At 40.3% G+C, this 19,355-nt stretch overlaps 1 protein-coding gene across 5 annotated transcripts in view; it reads right to left on the bottom strand.

Moving 5' to 3' along the window:
* Nucleotides 1-2,073: 2,073 nt before the first annotated feature.
* Nucleotides 2,074-19,355, bottom strand: part of LOC133635977 (catenin beta-1-like) — a 29,553-nt gene continuing 12,271 nt past the window's right edge. For 4 of the 5 annotated variants that reach the window (XM_062029517.1, XM_062029520.1, XM_062029521.1 and 1 more), the window contains exons 3-16: nucleotides 16,977-17,186; nucleotides 16,650-16,900; nucleotides 16,341-16,579; nucleotides 13,879-14,080; nucleotides 13,628-13,772; nucleotides 13,388-13,491; nucleotides 13,149-13,283; nucleotides 12,860-13,063; nucleotides 11,011-11,169; nucleotides 10,816-10,935; nucleotides 10,553-10,703; nucleotides 7,424-7,545; nucleotides 7,292-7,352; nucleotides 2,074-3,147 (exon numbers count right to left, since the gene is read on the bottom strand). In XM_062029517.1, the coding sequence (XP_061885501.1) occupies nucleotides 2,957-3,147; nucleotides 7,292-7,352; nucleotides 7,424-7,545; nucleotides 10,553-10,703; nucleotides 10,816-10,935; nucleotides 11,011-11,169; nucleotides 12,860-13,063; nucleotides 13,149-13,283; nucleotides 13,388-13,491; nucleotides 13,628-13,772; nucleotides 13,879-14,080; nucleotides 16,341-16,579; nucleotides 16,650-16,900; nucleotides 16,977-17,186 (2,294 nt within the window). In that variant the 3' untranslated portion in view covers nucleotides 2,074-2,956. The remainder of the gene's footprint in view (nucleotides 3,148-7,291; nucleotides 7,353-7,423; nucleotides 7,546-10,552; nucleotides 10,704-10,815; nucleotides 10,936-11,010; nucleotides 11,170-12,859; nucleotides 13,064-13,148; nucleotides 13,284-13,387; nucleotides 13,492-13,627; nucleotides 13,773-13,878; nucleotides 14,081-16,340; nucleotides 16,580-16,649; nucleotides 16,901-16,976; nucleotides 17,187-19,355) is intronic. The other variant, XM_062029518.1, reaches the window with a different exon arrangement.

The raw sequence follows: 19,355 nt of genomic DNA, 5'->3' as shown, positions 1-19,355 counted from the left end.
ATCAGGGCAGCAGTGATGATATCTGCATGTTCTTTATTGATCAAGCAGAAGTAAGGAGCACGTTGTCATCCATCCATACCATCAGTGTGTGAATGGGTGAATGTGGAAATAGTGTCAACGTGCTTTGAGTACCTTGAAGGTAGAAAAGTGCCATACGAGTATAACCCATTTACTTTCTGCAGGGGCTGCAAATGTGATCTTCCTTCACTTGATGCCTACTGGCTGCCACCAACTGGCTGAAAAAGGTACTACACGAGTTTCTTTAGGATTGCTAGAAATGTGTATAAAATCTAGGGATGCCCGATAATGGTCCGATAATCTAGGGATGTCCGATAATGGCTTTTTAGCGGATATCCGATATTGTCCAACTCTTAATTACCGATACCGATATCAACCGACACCGATATATACAGTCGTGGAATTAACACATTATTATGCCTAATTTGGACAACCAGGTATGGTGAAGATAAGGTCCTTTTTTTTTAAAAATTATAAAATAAAATAAGATAAATAAATTAAAAACATTTTCTTGAATAAAAAAGAAAGTAAAACAATATAAAAACAGTTACATAGAAACTAGTAATGAATGAAAATGAGTAAAATTAACTGTTAAAGGTTAGTACTATTAGTGGACCAGCAGCACGCACAATCATGTGTGCTTACGGACTGTATCCCTTGCAGACTGTATTGATATATATTGATATATAATGTAGGAACCAGAATATTAATAACAGAAAGAAACAACCCTTTTGTGTGAATGAGTGTAAATGGGGGGAGGGAGGTTTTTTGGGTTGGTGCATTGACTGTAAGTGTATCTTGTGTTTTTTATGTTGATTTAATAAAAAATAAAAAATAAATGATACTGATAATAAAAACCGATACCGATAATTTTCAATATTACATTTTTTTAAAGCATTTATCGGCCATCTCTACTTATGATCATCAATTATCACTTTTTTAAATGTCACACTGTGGCTGAGTGATGGATTATTATGTGTGCTTACGGACTGTATCCCTTGCAGACTGTATTGATATATATTGATATATAATGTAGGAACCAGAATATTAATAACAGAAAGAAACAACCCTTTTGTGTGAATGAGTGTAAATGGGGGAGGGAGGTTTTTTGGGTTGCACTAATTGTAAGTGTATCTTGTGTTTTTTATGTTGATTTAATAAAAAAACACCTATACCGATAATTTAAAAAAACGATACCCGATATTACATTTTAAAGCATTTATCGGACATCTCTAATAAAATGTAATGTTTGTTCTTCATTAATAATCCTATCAGGGCTGTAAAATCTTACATTTTAATCTTGAGTAACGAGGAAGTGGAGGAAAGAAGCAGATGAAATAAAATGATTTTATTATATTCGATATTGTCCAACTCTTAATTACCGATATCAACCGATACCGATACATACAGTTGTGGAATTAACACATTATGCCTAATTTGGACAACCAGGTATGGTGAAGATAAGGTCCTTTTTTTAAAAAAATATAAAATAAAATAAGAAAAAATAAAAACATTTTCTTGAAAGTAAAAGAACATAAAAACAGTTACATAGAAAGTAGTAATTTAATGAAAATGAGTAAAATTAACTGTTAAAGGTTAGTACTATGTCGTTGTGGCTTGTACAGCCCTTTGAGACACTAGTGATTTAGGGCTATATAAATAAACATTGATTGATACTATTAGTGGAGCAGCAGCACGCACAATCATGTGTGCTTACGGACTGTATCCCTTGCAGACTGTATTGATATATATTGATATATAATGTAGGAACCAGAATATTAATAACAGAAAGAAACAACCCTTTTGTGTGAATGAGTGTGAATGGGGGAGTTTTTTTGGGTTGGTGCATTAATTGTATCTTGTGTTTTTTATGTTGATTTAATTTAAAAAAAACCTAAAAAAATGATACCGATAACTTCTGATATTACATTTTAAAGCACTTATCGGCCGATATTATCGGACATCTCTAATAAATTGTAATGTTTGTTCTTCATTAATAATCATATCAGGGCTGTAAAATCTTACATTTGAATGTGGAGGAAAGAAAGAAGCAGATGAAATAAAATGATTTTATTGTTGAGCCGTGTCACAACCTCATCATCCCCAAACAAGCACAGCAGGACTAGAACGGCTTCCTCAGCTTGGCTACTTGTCATGGCACGTACGTACGAGTGTTGTAGATCACTTCTCTATAGGACACTCCATGACAGTGTAGAAAAAAGCAAGCTACCAGTGACAGGATATAAAAGACGTCTCTAGATGATCCCTCTTCAGAACATGCGTGCTTGAACCAGCACATAGAATGTAGAATTCTCCTTTTTTCAGATGATAAAAAAAGTACATTTGGAGTCCGAGTACAACTGATTATTAGTGTTCTACACATGGGCCCAAACATCGTATAATATCACTATAACTTAACACTACATGTAATATATCTTTTTAAATGGCCGCTGGTTAGCATTGCAGACGAATGAAGTGTGAAGGCAAGCTGGGTCAGTACCATGATGGCAAGCTGGGTCAGTACCATGACAGAGTATGAGGAGGAAATACAAAAAGAAATTTAAAAAAAAAATGGAATACAAAAAAGGATACAGGCAACGCTAAAAAACATGTTAGCAACTTTGAAAGATCCAAGTCATGTGCACTCATCCTCTCAGGTAACCTGCACCGTCACACTTTTACCACTTGCTAACGCACGTTACCATGGCAACCCCGCCTCTTTGCATTCTCGTGTCAGGCACTTTCCCAGACCCCTCATGCCATTCTACAACTTTACACAGCCAATCACAATGCAGGCTCTATCAGAACACAACTGCAAAAGAGCACAGGACAACGTTTCAACAGTGTTGCCGTGTAGATTTATATATCGGGGGGGGGGGGGCGTCTATAAAAAAAAGGGGAGGAGTTAAGTGTTCGGAGGATGTGGCTCTCACCAATCCTACAGGTCGGTGTCAAACCAGGCCAGCTGGTTGCTGTCCATCAGGTCCTGGCTGTGACCGAGGTCTGGCAGAGGATCGGTGTGGTGGCCCAGGTCGGGCAGGGGGTCTCCGTGGTAGTCTGCAGCCTCCATCATGGGGTCCAGCAGGGTGTCTTGGCCGTAGCCTCCTGGGTAGGTGCGGTAGGCTCCGTCTGCACAAAGAAGCAACTCTTGTGAGTCACACTACATGTAAGTAATGTTTATATTTGTAAACTGCAGAATATCATCTAAACATCCACAAAATGCTGCCATTGTAGACGACCATTTTGGATGTTCCACTCCAAATGTCTTCAACAATTTGTGTGATGTCACAGTGGTAAGTGACCTGCACTCTGCCAGTAAGTAGTCCCATCACTGATACTGGAAATATGCAAACATTAGAAGGAGTAGTGCAGTTTATTTACAATCCCTACGTAAGACATGTTAGATTTGTAAATAAAGGATCCACAAAGCCCTCTAAATAACCAACAATACTCCATGTTGTCAGCTGAATAAACAAAGTTTTAGCCATATTGTTATTATAATCCCAACAGACAGACTAACTAGCTGGTGAAAGTTAATAGTGGATATAAATCATGCCTGGAAAGTAAATGTGTGTAGCAATAAACGGAGTAGTGATCAACTTAACATCCAACTTATACCGGAGATGGCAAGAAAGACACAAAAAGAGGCTCCAGTGACAACTTTCTTTTTAACCCTTGGCAAGGATTGTGAGAGCAGACATTGTAAGCTTCATTTAGCACAGCTTCTAAAACTTGTAGAGCATTTTCCTTAAATTCAGGTTGTGGATCATTGATCCTAAAGTAGTCTGTTGTATCTCACCAAGTCCATCATGAGTTGTTGTGCTCTTTATCTCACTAAATGACATTGATACCATTTTCATCATAGCCATTTACTTGCAAACTTGAAGTATTTTGGTGTAAATCAGCTTCAATGTAGAGGGAACGTGTTTTTCCATTCTACTGCACATTGAAGTGATTATTATTTGTGATGTACAACAACAAAACACTTACAAACTTTGCAATTCCTGAAGCATTTTAAGATGATGAGCAAGCCAGTTCTGTGATGTAGAGGAGGGAACCACAGACCCTTTAACAACAACACCCATCATCATGCAGACTTGGTGAGCTCAGACAATTACCTTGTTGTTGTGTGGAGCAACAACAAGTGGAACAGGTGGAAAAACAAGTGGAACAACAGCAAGTGGAACAACAAGTGAAACAACAGCAACAACAAGTGGAACAGCAACAACAACAAGTGGAACAGGTGGAACAACAAGTGGAACAGCAACAACAAGTGGAACAACACCAACAACAAGTGGAACAGCAACAACAACAGGTGGAACAGCAACAACAAGTGTAACAACAACAAGTGGAACAGGTGGAAAAACAAGGGGAACAACAACAAGTGGAACAACAGCAACAACAAGTGGAACAGCAACAACAACAAGTGGAACAACAGCAAGTGGAACAACAAGTGGAACAGCAACAACAACAAGTGGAACAGCAACAACAACAAGTGGAACAACAACAAGTGGTGGAACAACAAGTGGTGGAACAACAAGTGGAACAGCAACAACAACAAGTGGAACAGCAACAACAAGCAGAACAACAACAAGTGGAACAACAGCAACAACAAGTGGAACAGCAACAACAACAAGTGGAACAGTAACAACAAGTGGAACAGCAACAACAACAAGTGGAACAGTAACAACAAGTGGAACAGCAACAACAACAACAAGCGGAACAACAACAACAAGTGGAACAGCAACAACAAGTGGAACAACAACAACAACAAGTGGAACAGCAACAACAAGTGGAACAGGTGGAAAAACAAGTGGAACAACAACAAGTGTAACAACAGCAACAACAAGTGGAACAGCAACAACAACAAGTGGAACAACAGCAAGTGGAACAGCAACAACAACAAGTGGAACAACAACAAGTGGAACAGCAACAACAACAACAAGTGGTGGAACAGCAACAACAAGCGGAACAACAACAAGTGGAACAACAACAAGTGGAACAACAGCAACAACAAGTGGAACAGTAACAACAAGTGGAACAGCAACAACAACAAGTGGAACAGTAACAACAAGTGGAACAGCAACAACAACTAGTGGAACAGCAACAACAACAAGTGGAACAACAACAAGCGGAACAGCAACAAGCGGAACAACAACAAGCGGAACAGCAACAAGCGGAACAACAACAAGTGGAACAGCAACAACAACAAGTGGAACAACAACAACTGGAACAATAACAACAAGTGGAACAGCAACAATTGAAACAGCAATAAGTGGAACAACAAAAACAAGTGGAACAGGAACAACAACACCAACAAGTGGAACAGCAACAACAACAAGTGGAACAGCAACAACAAGTGGAACAGCAACAACAACAAGTGGAACAACAAGTGGAACAGGTGGAACAGCAACAACAACAAGTGGAACAGCAACAAGTGTAACAACAAAAACAAGTGGAACAACAAGTGTAACAACAACAACAAGTGGAACAACAAGTGGAACAGCAGCAACAACTGGAACAATAACAACAAGTGGAACAGCAACAATTGAAACAACAACAAGTGGAACAGCAACAAGTGGAACAACAACAACTGGAACAATAACAACAAGTGGAACAGCAACAATTGAAACAACAACAAGTGGAACAGCAACAACAACAAGTGGAACAGCAACAACAACAAGTGGAACAACAACAACAAGTGGAACAGCAACAACAACAAGTGGAACAACAAGTGGAACAGCAACAACAAGTTGAATAACAACAACAAGCGGAACAACAATAACAAAGGGTGGAACAACAACAAGTGGAACAACACCAACAACAAGTGGAACAGCAACAACAACAAGTGGAACAACAAGTGGAACAACAACAACAACAAGTGGAACAGCAACAACAACAAGTGGAACAACAACAAAGGGTGGAACAACAACAAGTGGAACAACACCAACAAGTGGAACAGCAACAACAACAAGTGGAACAGCAACAACAAGTTGAATAACAACAAGTGGAACAACAAGAACAACAAGTGGAACAGCAACAACAAGTGGAACAACAATAACAAGTGGAACAACACCAACAACAAGTGGAACAGCAACAACAACAACAAGTGGAACAACAACAACAACAAGTGGAACTACTACTACTACTTCTATTACTCCCCGATTTTGCCCACATGTCCAAACCCCGATTTTGCTGAATTGTTTTATTTGTAATTCCAGGTTACAACTACATGACAAGTAGCTGAGCCGTTCTATTCCTGCTGTGCTTGTTTGGAGGTTGTGACACAGATCAACAACAAAATATTTTCATTTCATCTGCTTCTTTCTTTCCTCATTACTCAAGATTAAAAGATAAGATTTTACAGCCCTGATTAGTTATTAATGAAGAACAAACATTACATTTTATACACGTAGCCATCAAGTGAAGGAAGATCACAGTTGTGTGGCCTGCAGAAAGTATGGACAACATGCTTCTGCTTCATCAATAAAGACCATGCACATATCTCTGATGGATATCTTGAAGAACATGTCATAATACAATAACCATGATGTATAATACAATCATGACATATGTCCAATGTAACCACAGCTTTAGGCAAACATTCATACAGTAGGGGGGAATGAACATCAAATATTACAATATAAATTATATTTATTTGATAGATAGGGTCAAATGGGAAAAAAATATTCTTGAATTTCTTAAATGTGTCAATTATAACTGGAAAAGGGCTTTACCCCCCCCCCCCCCCTAATTTTCAAGGTGACACATTTGGGGAGTTTTTGTGCATGTAAGGGCCTCAAAAGCAGCGTAATAATAAAGTGCAATTTCAGTACTTGCTCAGGCCCTAATTAAATATGTAAGAATTAATTTAATCATTCAATTATTTAATGATTAGAGTGTGAAATCTAATGCATTTAAAAAGGCTTTACTTTTTTTAAACTAATTTCATGAATTGTGAAATAAATACAATTTCATATTTATATCTAAAACCACTTTTGTAATTATTTAATAATAATTTTATTTGTCATTACAGTGAACAGGTTATAAGAACTACACAATTGGAGCACATCCCCTAAGGTGCATACACAATAATTTGGTAATGTGTATATATATTTAGTATTACTTATTTAGTATTATATATATCTGATTGTATTTCCAATCCGCAAGGTATCAGAGTCATTTTTGAAAGTTCAAGGAATTGACGGAAGGCCACCACCAGGAGTGGACACTGCGGCTTAATTTGCCTCAAGAAGAAGAAGAAACTACTAACCATCCTGCCTGTAAGCCAGAGGGTCTCCCCCAGCCCCCATATCCAGTCCAAGATCTCCAGTCTGTAAACAAACATTTCATTGGTGACCTAGCATGCGTTTACAACAAGCTTCAGATTTTATTTGGTGTGTACCTCATTCCAGGCTAGCGGCTCAGTTCTGAATAGAGAGCTGGTGAGCTCCACAGACAGACGCTTCTTGTAGTCCTGGGGCTTGTCTTCAGACATGCGGAACAATACCGCTGCGGCGTAGGTGGCTACAGGAGAGGAGTTACGAAACAATTCTACTTTAAAGACTGTTCTCAGGGGGGTTGTCTCTAGCCATTTTAAATATATATTACCACAGTGAAATATTAAGACTTCAAGTGCAACATGTACTGTAAAAAGTAGATTTACATACAAAAACAATACCGATACACTTATTGTATGAAAACACTTTTTATCCATACTGTCAGTATTAAGCTGCATGCCATTACTTACATTAAGGAATGTATGGTGGAAACAAACATTACATACACTACCGTTCAAAAGTTTGGGGTCACCCAAACAATTTTGTGGAATAGCCTTCATTTCTAAGAACAAGAATAGACTGTCGAGTTTCAGATGAAAGTTCTCTTTTTTTGGCCATTTTGAGCGTTTAATTGACCCCACAAAAGTGATGCTCCAGAAACTCGAATCTGCTCAAAGGAAGGTCAGTTTTGTGGCTTCTGTAACGAGCTAAACTGTTTTCAGATGTGTGAACATGATTGCACAAGGGTTTTCTAATCATCAATTAGCCTTCTGAGCCAATGAGCAAACACATTGTACCATTAGAACACTGGAGTGATAGTTGCTGGAAATGGGCCTCTATACACCTATGTAGATATTGCACCAAAAACCAGACATTTGCAGCTAGGATAGTCATTTACCACATTAGCAATGTATAGAGTGTATTTCTTTAAAGTTAAGACTAGTTTAAAGTTATCTTCATTGAAAAGTACAGTGCTGTTCCTTCAAAAATAAGGACATTTCAATGTGACCCCAAACTTTTGAACGGTAGTGTATGTTTGAAAAATTACCATCAAGCTTGGCCTGCTATTCACCACAAGGAATAGAATTGTAAATATGAACCTACCTTATTTAAAAGTAGTGAGCAATACTACAAATGTGGACATTAATACAATGCCAAGTAGTTACAGCGCAGTATTGGTGATACCATTAGTTTGTAAACAAACTACACAATAAGGAAAGGCATGTAATCAAGCTAGCATCATATACTATTAATATTTGGATCAATTCCACCCATGCCTAATATTTAAAAGGTAATATGATTAACCATTTAGGTGCTTATATTTACGAACAACTAGAGAGCAGAGTAGAACATTCTGTCTTGTGAAGAGAGATTTAATCGATTAGATCTAAAATAATAACATACATGTTATATAATGACGTACTTAAATAACACCTAAAATGCATATCTGCTCTAAATACTACAAAATATTATCCATGCTTGATCAGGTCAGCGATGCCGATGAAGACGACATGGCAGTGATCATGTACGTCAGGGGTGTCAAAGTCAAATGGACGGAGGGCCAAATAAAAAATTTAGCTACAAGCCGAGGGCCGGACTGTTCGAATGTTCATTGAAAAATTTTTAAATGACGCATATAGTCTAGTGAACCTAATTGAACCTACTGAAAACCTAACAAATATATTCCAATATGATCAGATAAATAAAGCAATATTTTCTTATGGCTCTGTCAGTAATCTTTAATTTTCAACAGACACAAAAGACAAATTTCCTTTATATAAAAATCCCCATAACATGAACATTAAATGAAAGAAACCGGTATTCAAGGCACCACCAGTAGCCTATATTTTCTATTTTAGCAAAAGTGGGCTAAATTTACTTCAAAGAAAAAAACAATAATAGCAATTTTCTATCATCCACTCAACTGAAATATTTTTAAAATATAATTAAATTGAAATACAATAAAATAAAGTGCAAAAATCTATAAATCAAAAACAACACTTTGTTTAAGGAGAAGTAACATGCAGTGAAAACAAATATTAAACTTTAACTTTTAAACTTGAATTGAGTAAAAACTCTAAATATGTGATTGCACAGTAATGTTCACATTAAACCCCCCTCCTCCCTCCGTGGGAGGGAGGCGAGTTGGGTGCCCGAAACCCCCCTCTGGTTTCGGCCCGCCCCTTGGCGCGCGTGGCACGGCGGGCTCCGCGACCCGACGGCTGGCCCTCGTGGCTTGACGGCGGGCGCGTCCCGACGGGCCGCGCGTAGGGGTCAAACGCAGAAGTCTCAGGGCCTCGTGGTGAGGGGGTGGCCTGCGGGTTTCGGCCCGCTTGACCCCCCCGCTCCGCTTGGCGCGCGCGGCACATGACGGGTTCCGCCACCGACGCTCGGGCTGCAGCCCGACGGTGGTGCGGGCCCGGCGGTGACGCGCGGTTTGGGGAAACAAAGCAGAAGTCTCAGGGCCTCGGGGCCGGGTTTCGGCCCGCCCCCTTGGCGCGCGTGGCACGGCGGGCTCCGCGACTGACGGCCGGGCTGCAGCCCTTCGGCCGGCAGGCGCGTCCCGGCGGGCCGCTCGCCCCCTTTCGGAACCTTGGACCGGCATCCGCTTGGTGCGTGTAAAAGATCTACGGTCTAAAAAAAAAAAAAAAATAAAAAAAAAAAAAAAATAAAAAAAAAGATCTGCGGTCTGCGGGCCGGTTCTAATAATAAATCAAGATCATCCCAAGGGCCGTAAAAAACCTTCTCGCGGGCCGGATATGGCCCGCGGGCCTTGACTCTGACATATGTGATGTACGTTGTGCTGCTGTCAAACACCAGCTTATTTATCACTTACTATGCTTGGTTCTTTTATTCAATTGAAAATTGTTTGGGTTTACATGTGCTCTCCAGTAACTCTGGTTGTGCTCCCTGACTAACCCTGGAGAGTGAGTGGAGCTTACAAGAAAGTAAAGTCCAATAAGTGAAGTGAATGATCTTTATATAGTGCTTTTTCTTGAAACACATTACCTACATCTTTAAGCTACATTTAAACCAGCGTGGGTGGCACTGGGAGCAAGGTGGGTAAAGTGTCTTGCCCAAGGACACAATGGCTGTGACTAGGAAGGCGGTAGCGGGAATCAAACCTGGAATCCGAAAGTTGATGGCACAGCCACTCTACCAACCCATATCAATATCAATTTAAATGTAATTAGGTGATGCATCTACTATTGTTCTTATGGATGAATCATTCGGAGTGTGTTTGATGTACTTACCGACACCCTCGTTGCGAGAGTGAAGCAGCTCCGTGAGCGGTGCGGTGGCTCCCTCGGCTTCGATGGCCTCTGCGGCCTCTTTGTCCTGAGCCAACTCACACAGCACACCAGCCGCCACACGCTGGATGTTCTCCACTGGGGAGTACAGCAACTGGACCAAGCAGAATTCACTTGAAGTTAATTACATGTGCAAAAATCCAAGCCAATAATTTATCCAGCTGACTTTGGGGCCCTAATGCGTGCAACATGAGGGGACAATTCACCTGGACAAAGAGTGGAATGGTGTTAAGTCCTCTGATGACAATTCTGTTATGGACATCCCGTGCCAGGATGTGCAGCGCTCCTGTGCAGCCTTCAACTATCTCTTCCATACGCACACCTTCCTGTAAACGCAGACTGCATTTACTTACTTGACTTTAACAATAAATAGCACTTGTTTTACACGTTTGGTTACACACCACAAACTGCTGCTGGTTGCCACCCATGCTGGTGCGCCTTTGAGTGTCCTGGTGCGCCCTGACAAGCAGCTGGACCAGTCGGGGGATGGCTCCCTGCTCCCGAAGAGCGCTGTGATTGGCTGGGCAAAGGGCCAGGTTTCGAATCAGACCAACAGTAGCCTAGTTGTGGAGAAGGAAAAAAAAAAAAGTTAAGACTGAATTATGGTTGTGTGATATAAATTTGGCCGACTATAGGGCTTTTAATACCATCGCTATAAAGCATGGTGGTGATACATTTGACAGAGACAAGCGAATGGCAGCGTCCTTAACACATGGTAGCGTCCTTGCTACCAGTCAACGTCCTCCACAGTGCAAAGCCACTTGGAAGTCAGTAATCTTTGCCTCCATGGCAGCAAATACACTTTCTTACATGACTATCACTGGAAGACAAGGTCTAGCTCGGGGGTCAGCAACCTCTTTAGCGCCGCCCTAGTGGCTCACTGGACCTCTTTAAGAGATATGTGAACATGGAAAAAGATGAAGAAAAAAATATATTTTTTGTTTTAATATATTTTCTGTAGGGAAACACATGACACAAACCTTACTAGTTGTTAGAAATCCCACTTTTTATGTTATACATGCTTCCCCGATGAGAGTATTTGGCAAGCACCGTTTTGTCCTACTAATTTCAGCGATCCTTGAACTCATCGTAGTTTGTTTACATCTACAACTTTCTCCGACGCTGCCACAGAAAGACGTGTTTTATGCCACTCCTTTGTCTCATTTTTTCCACCAAAGTTTTATACTGTGCGTGAATGCACAAAGGTGAGCTTTGTTGATGTTATTGATTTGCTGGAGTGCTTATCAGACATATTTGGTCAGTCCATGACTGCAAGCTAACCAATGCTAACATGCTGTTTATGCTAGTTGAATGTACATATCGCATCATCATGTTTGTGTGCCATGTTGTTCCAGACCACAGCAAACGTTACCCAGCTTGCAAAGATTGTAATAAATCCATTAGAAAAAAACAGCCTGCCGTTTCCTTTAACTTGACACACACATTTATACCGTTTGGCCATTCTGAGCCAGTCATTTCCAGGAGTTATCTCACCCTGTGAGAAGCCTCCATTTTACTAATGATTACCAATGTTGCAAAAATGTGTAGAATAAAAATTAAAATACAATATTTCTGCCAACGAAGATTTGCGTCAGCCTTTGCTAGTAGGCTAATATAGCTAATATAGACACGTACATCATGTGTTGTCTTCATTATAACACTTATATAAGGCTTTTAATTTTTTACGGCACCAGACAGATTTTTTGGGGGGATTTTTGGTCCAATATGGCTCTTTCAACACTTTGGGTTGCCGACCCCTGGTCTAGCTAAACATGCTACACTACACACTGTAGGGAAATATGAGATATGTTAGCCACAAACAATGGACATCTTGAATCTAAATAGATGTGGGCAGATCGATACAGATAACAATTATTCAGTAACAATTTTTTTAGTGTATGGTTAATACTACAGTGATTAGATCATTTTTGTTATCAACTTAAAAAACAAGTCCCTGGACAGGATGGCTTTAAAGGGCAAAAACCAGAGGCTTTAAATCAGAGCCAATCATAGGAAATAAATTAAATGATAATACCACCATCCTGTCTTTTTGTCTTATAATTGTAATCAATAATTTAATCACATTATTATCATGACAATCAGCAGTATGAGTGTCAGCATTTTAAGCCTTTGTAACCCATTAAGATATGGTTCTATTATTTACGTACCAAACATATAGCATGATATAGAGATATGTATATATAATTATGAATAAAAGTAAATGTAGATGTGAGGGAAACTGCAAAATACCTTGATGAGTGGCCAGTGAGATGGCGGGTGTAGGAGTTTGACCACCACAGGCAGGCCATAGTGAAGGCGCACAGCATTCTGGGCCATCTCTGCATCCTGGTGGCGGGAGGTAAGGTGGCGCAGGGCACAGACGGCTGGCTCTGTGATGTCCTCTCGGTCACCCGCCCTAAGTACTGTTCTCACAAGGGCCTCAATGCCTCCCACCTAACAAAAGACAGCACAATTGTGTGATGGCTAATTTACAAAAAGAAGTGCACAAAATGCGACACATAAGCACAATTCCTCACACCTGGCAGACCATGAGTTTGTTACTGTAGTTGTTGCAGGTCAGATTTGAGAGGATCCCAGCAGCACAGGTCACTACATTGATGTCATCACTTCCCAGCAGTTGGACAAGGGTCCCCAACAGACCCTCCATTCCCTCCTAGAAGGAGGTGGAGTGGGTTTGTTTGTGTTTTGCCACTTTGTATTGCCCAACATGGACATTCGATTGAACAGTGCTAAAAAAAAGACAAAGATGTGTTGTACCTGCTTAGTGGCAGCATCTGAAAGGTTCCTCAGTGTCCAGAGACAGTTCTGGACCAGACGCTGGCTGGGGTCAGTCAGATGGAGTCCCAGGGCCTGCATGCCTCCTACCACAAGCAGGCAAACACACAAGTTGGTATTTATAGTAGCAAACCAGAAGATACAATATGAGATAGAGTCAACACCATGCAGCGCCTGTATTTAGCTCTTTCTTTCATTTCTCCACCCAGAAGAGGAACTTACCAGCTTCGACTATTGCCGGTTTGTTGCTGGAGCAAACAGACAGGACCTTGAGCACTCTGCTTGTGGTCCATAACAGTTTCTCATAAGTGAAGGTCCTCATGATGTTGACCAGAGCTTGGGGACCACCACTGGCTAAAATAATCAACTGAAAAAAACAGACGTACACATTTATTCAAATAGTCACTAATCATTCGGTGGGACTAATTTATAAAGAACTAATTACGAAGAACCCTCAAGGAGTTTTCCCATACCTTGCTTTCCTGGTTGCCATAAGCAAGAATCTGCAGGCAGTCAGTAGTGATAGCGAGGAACTTGACGTTGGTGTTTGCCAACAGAGCCACCATCTTCTGCAGTCCTCCAGCCAGGCGAACTGCCATCTTGGCTCCTTCCTGGTGCAACAGCAGGTTGTGGAGTGTGGTGATGGCGTAGAACAACACACTGTCCACTGGTGAGCTGAAGGACAAAATTACAGCGAACATACAAATTCAATGTGGTTTTTTTTGTTTTTTACTTGACATTTTTTAGTGCAGTAATATTGAGCAACGAAACCCCTACAATAATTATTTGTACCAAAGACTGCAAGGTTAAGTAAAAGTTATTAAAGTAAAATATACATACAGACAAAACACAGATTTCTCAGGCACAGGATGTTAGTGGCCCAAACATTTGCAAAAAAAAAAGCTATATACTGGCCTGCCATCTTCTCACTGCATTTCCATTTAGACGAGTTTCACCCAGTGTTGAAGCTATGTGACCAAAGAACTGTACCAGAGGGTACGCCGCATTTCCTTTTTATTAATAGCATAAGAGACACACGGATATCGGTATACTTTTAAAACCCACATTAGCAAAATTGTTGTCCGCACATATCCATGGATGGTCATTATTCATCTATGGCAGGTTGGTTGGTGGAAACTGCCACAGGAAAGATTGGTGGCTGCACTGTAGGGGCGTAATATTGTATAAACTGTATATATTTTAAAAACAAAATCGATTCATATCCAAATTACGTTTTTTATTTATTTAAATTCTAAATCGATTCATAATGATCGAGAATCTATTACAGAAAGAAATAAAAAATAAACCTCAGCATTATTTCACTTTGAAGCCGTTCACCTGCTACTTCCGTCTCGTTGAACTCTGCTTAAAGAAGTGTTTGCTTACAGTCAGTGGGTGTGTACTTTGCGACCTCTCGTAGGACAGTTGCGTGAGGACAATCGCTGAGACTGACTATAGGTCAGTCTCAGCGATTGTCCTCACGCTACTTTTTTTTTTACCCCACAAGGGGAACTTTGCAAACTGATTTTGCCATTTTTTTTAACAATCTATATTTGGGTTAAAAACATACAACCATTGTTTATTGATATTATTATTGATACTGTTGTTTTTATACATTTTTGGTTTTCCTTTTTGTTTGTATTGTATTTAGTAAGTATTGTATTTGTATGTCTTCTAAATTGCTTTGTAAATGTTAGGGGTGTAACGGTACGTGTATTTGTATTGAACAGTTTCGGTACGGGGGTTCAGGTTCGGTTCAGAGGTGTACCGAACGAGTTTCCACAAGGACATATTGAGTAGCATAACGCTCGTTGTGTAAACAATGCACACCGAGGCACAACACACAGCATGCTAGCAGCTAACGGGCTATGATAGACTGACCATACGTCCTCTTTTCACCGGACATGTCCTCTTTTCACCGGACATGTCCTCTTTTGCGGAGCTGTCAGGGCGGAGTTTCTTAAATGTGTCAAATGTCCGGCATTTTGAGTTAAGGTTGCGTGTATTTTCAATGCACGTTCAGGGTTAAGAAGGGGTTAAAAACAAAAATTGTGCGCGCAGCAGCATTGGTGAGGGAGGGGCAGAGACAGAGAGAGCGAGAGAGTTATGATAAACGCGCATGCGTCGCCAGGCTCTGCTTTTTATCCATAGATTTATCACATTTAATTTTTTATTATCTATAGCAGGGGTGTCAAAAGTGTGCCCCGGAGGCCATTTGCGGTCCACAGCTAATGTTTTAAAGGCCCACGGCACATTCTAAAAATACTATTAAAATAAACAAAAACATAACAAAAGTGAAATAAAAAAGCTTAAAGGTTAGATGTAATTTAGAAAAAGTTGCAATGTTGACTAATAAAACAAAGCTGTTTTTTCTTTCAAACTGTCATTGCTCAAAACATAATATTGAATCAAAATCAATATTATTATGAATTATTGACCTATCCAAGGTTCCCATTACTTCACATCAAATATCCCACTGAGAAAAATATTTTTGGTGGAAGATTTTGCAAACTTGGTAAATAAATAACCCAAAAAATTATATTTTGTTGTTTTCTTACTGTACCGAATGTGAACCGAACCGTGACCTCTAAACCGAGGTACGTACCGAACCGAAATTTTTGTGTATCGTTACACCCCTAGTAAATGTATATCTAAAGTATTGTAAAGCTGGTATGGAGATGGAGTTGCTCTATTTTATTTAATTAGATTAAAATACTGTAATTGTGTTGTGAATAAAAATTTAAAATATTATTTTTAGGCCAACAACATATAAAATCGCTCAACAGCAAAGAGGAGCTTTTGTAACCTGTTTTGAAAAGTTTTATTTTTTTACCAGATAACATTACGTGAATCGTCAATCCAAGAATCTGAATTGAATCTTGAGGTGCCAAAAGATTTCTACCTCTCCTGCATTGCACATCCATTAGTAGCTTACCCAAGCATCTTGACCAAGGCAGGGATCCCTCCAGACTTAAAGATGGCAAGGAGCCCCTCCCGGTGGTGGGAAAGGTTGTGCAAGGTTCCAGCAGAGCAGCGAGCGGTTTCCACGTCACCAGTGTTTTGCATGGCGCGGACAACTGCTGAAACCATCTGAGGCGAGCGCATCAGCGCGTGCCGAGAGGCCTCCTTCTTTGACAACTGGTGCACCATGACAGCTGCCTTGTTCACCACCACCTAGAAGAAAGGCCATGTGAGTAAGAAAAGTTGTTCTTGCAGGCTACTGTACTTTAGTTTGAATGTGTACCTGGTCCTCGTCGTTGAGCAGTTTTGTAAGCTCAGGGATGGCACGGGTGGCCAGCTCAGCATCATCCTGGTAGTTGATGAGATTGACCACGGCATGCTTTAGCATCTGAGAAGGTTCTGCCAGCCGCTGCACCGCCGTGGGGTGCGCTGCGTCAAGCTGGGTCGGAGAAATCTGGATGCCTTCCTCCAAGGTTTCAGGGAACATGGCCGCACGCACCCGCTGGGCGCGAGTCATGGCGTAGCCTTCAACGTCTACAGCAGAAAAACATCATTAGAAGACATCAATGGGCAATGGTTCAACTGACTTAAAAGTGACGGTCATAAATACCTGCAGTCTCAGGTGTAAATGGCTGGCTGAACTCCCAGTCGTACAAAGATGGATCATCCTCCTCAACATCAGGGTTTCCCTTGCCACTCAAAGATGGCGCCGTGGTGGTGACTCCAGACTGAATGCCTGAATCCAGGTAGGACTGCTGCTGCCACTGGCTCACTGCAGTCTTGCTGTCTCCCATCGCCATGTCCAACTCCATCAAATCAGCTGAAGACAACAGAAATAACCGATTTGAAGAAAATGACTATTGCTGCCTTGTAAATAGTAAATTATTATTTGATTACTTGTATACATCAGTGCTTCTCACCAGGGCTTTAGCAAAGGGTTTGGGCATTTTTTAAATTTATTTATCTCAAACACTGTATCTTATAATTATTAAAAAATATATTAAAAAGGTGCAGTTTGAATCAAAGGCACTGTAAAATAATGTGTACCAGCACGTAAAATTTGTTTTATGATAATTTCAGGAACAAAGTGTTTATATGCACAAACTCAAAAATGATTTGAACAAAAAGTATTTTTTTCCTGATTACATTAGGTGTGTTTATTTTCTGAGTAGGGGAGGTAGTAATTCAGTTACAAAGACACTTCTGTGAGTGCCTGCGAGTCGGCATTCAGGGCAGGATCAATGTGAAGTCAAGCAGTCAGTGAGACTCAAGCCTGTCACTGAAGTTGCTGCTGCTTCTAAATGTTGTGTTTTAACTTAAATGCTAGTGTCTATGCTAGTCATATTTATTTACTTTGTTCTTCTGGGCTGCACTTCCAGCTGTGTTTGAGGGAAGAAGCACAACGCTGATGGGACATTAATTATGTCGTGACGACCAGTGTTGGGACTAACGCGTTACAAAGTACGTGTATATTTGTGTGTGTGGGAGGGGGTGTGTCTGTGTTTACATCATGCCGGAGCCAGAAGTCGAATGGAGATATTCTCACTACTTTTCTTTTGTCGACCACAAAGAAAATAACATTTTAGTTAAATGTAAGTTGTGTCTTGGATCAAAGATCCTATCCTAGCAATTCAAATCTGCTGAAACAGCTACAAAAGCAACATGCTTCGAGGAAGCTAGTAAAGAGAGACACACTTCACCTCCACCTCCAACAGAGGCTGGATTTTAACGAGGCACTGCGCACTGAAGGTACACACACTCTGTCAATTCTCTTATATACTCTTTCATTCTAGACTTCTAGAGTGTTTGATTATCACATCACTCTAAATGTACAGACTATAAAGTTCACAAACATAAAGAGGGATGCTAGTGGGCCAGGCCAATCTTTCCTTATCTCTGAACTAAAACTGGGGAAATGCATAGAGTGTTCTGGGCTTCAGACATGATTTTATTTCAGAATTTCTTGAGAGAAAAAAACGCCTGGTTAGGCTTTGTGTATGTAGTGTGTGCCTTCCTTGCTTTACAGCTATGTTTTTATTATGCTGTTTGTTACTTATGTGTGTTATGTTGCAGCTATTTAAAATAGTTTTGTCAATTTGTTCTGGCCTGAAACAAATTGGCCCTTCGAAACATATCTTTGTCTTTGTGTGTTGTATGTAGACCACATTGCTTAGCAGAGTTCAGTGATGCAAATGCATGTCAAGATGATCAACAGATTGTATTATTCTCCAGTGCAATAACAGTACTGAAATGAAGGCTAAAAGGGCATTAAAAGGGGGCCTTAAAAAAAAAAAAAATATATATATATACATATATATACACACACACACAGTTAAAAGCCAGTAAATTAGAATATTTTGAAAAACTTGATTTATTTCAGTAATTGCATTCAAAAGGTGTAACTTGTACATTATATTTATTCATTGCACACAGACTGATGCATTCAAATGTTTATTTCATTTAATTTTGATGATTTGAAGTGGCAACAAATGAAAATCCAAAATTCCGTGTGTCACAAAATTAGAATATTACTTAAGGCTAATACAAAAAAGGGATTTTTAGAAATGTTGGCCAACTGAAAAGTATGAAAATGAAAAATATGAGCATGTACAATACTCAATACTTGGTTGGAGCTCCTTTTGCCTCAATTACTGCGTTAATGCGGCGTGGCATGGAGTCCATGAGTTTCTGGCACTGCTCAGGTGTTATGAGAGCCCAGGTTGCTCTGATAGTGGCCTTCAACTCTTCTGCGTTTTTGGGTCTGGCATTCTGCATCTTCCTTTTCACAATACCCCACAGATTTTCTATGGGGCTAAGGTCAGGGGAGTTGGCGGGCCAATTTAGAACAGAAATACCATGGTCCGTAAACCAGGCACGGGTAGATTTTGCGCTGTGTGCAGGCGCCAAGTCCTGTTGGAACTTGAAATCTCCATCTCCATAGAGCAGGTCAGCAGCAGGAAGCATGAAGTGCTCTAAAACTTGCTGGTAG

This window comes from Entelurus aequoreus, linkage group LG20 (genome assembly GCF_033978785.1).
Source record: "Entelurus aequoreus isolate RoL-2023_Sb linkage group LG20, RoL_Eaeq_v1.1, whole genome shotgun sequence".
Taxonomy (NCBI): domain Eukaryota; kingdom Metazoa; phylum Chordata; class Actinopteri; order Syngnathiformes; family Syngnathidae; genus Entelurus; species Entelurus aequoreus.
Note: the sequence above shows the minus strand (reverse complement) of the source record. Positions and strands in the feature narration are given on the sequence as shown.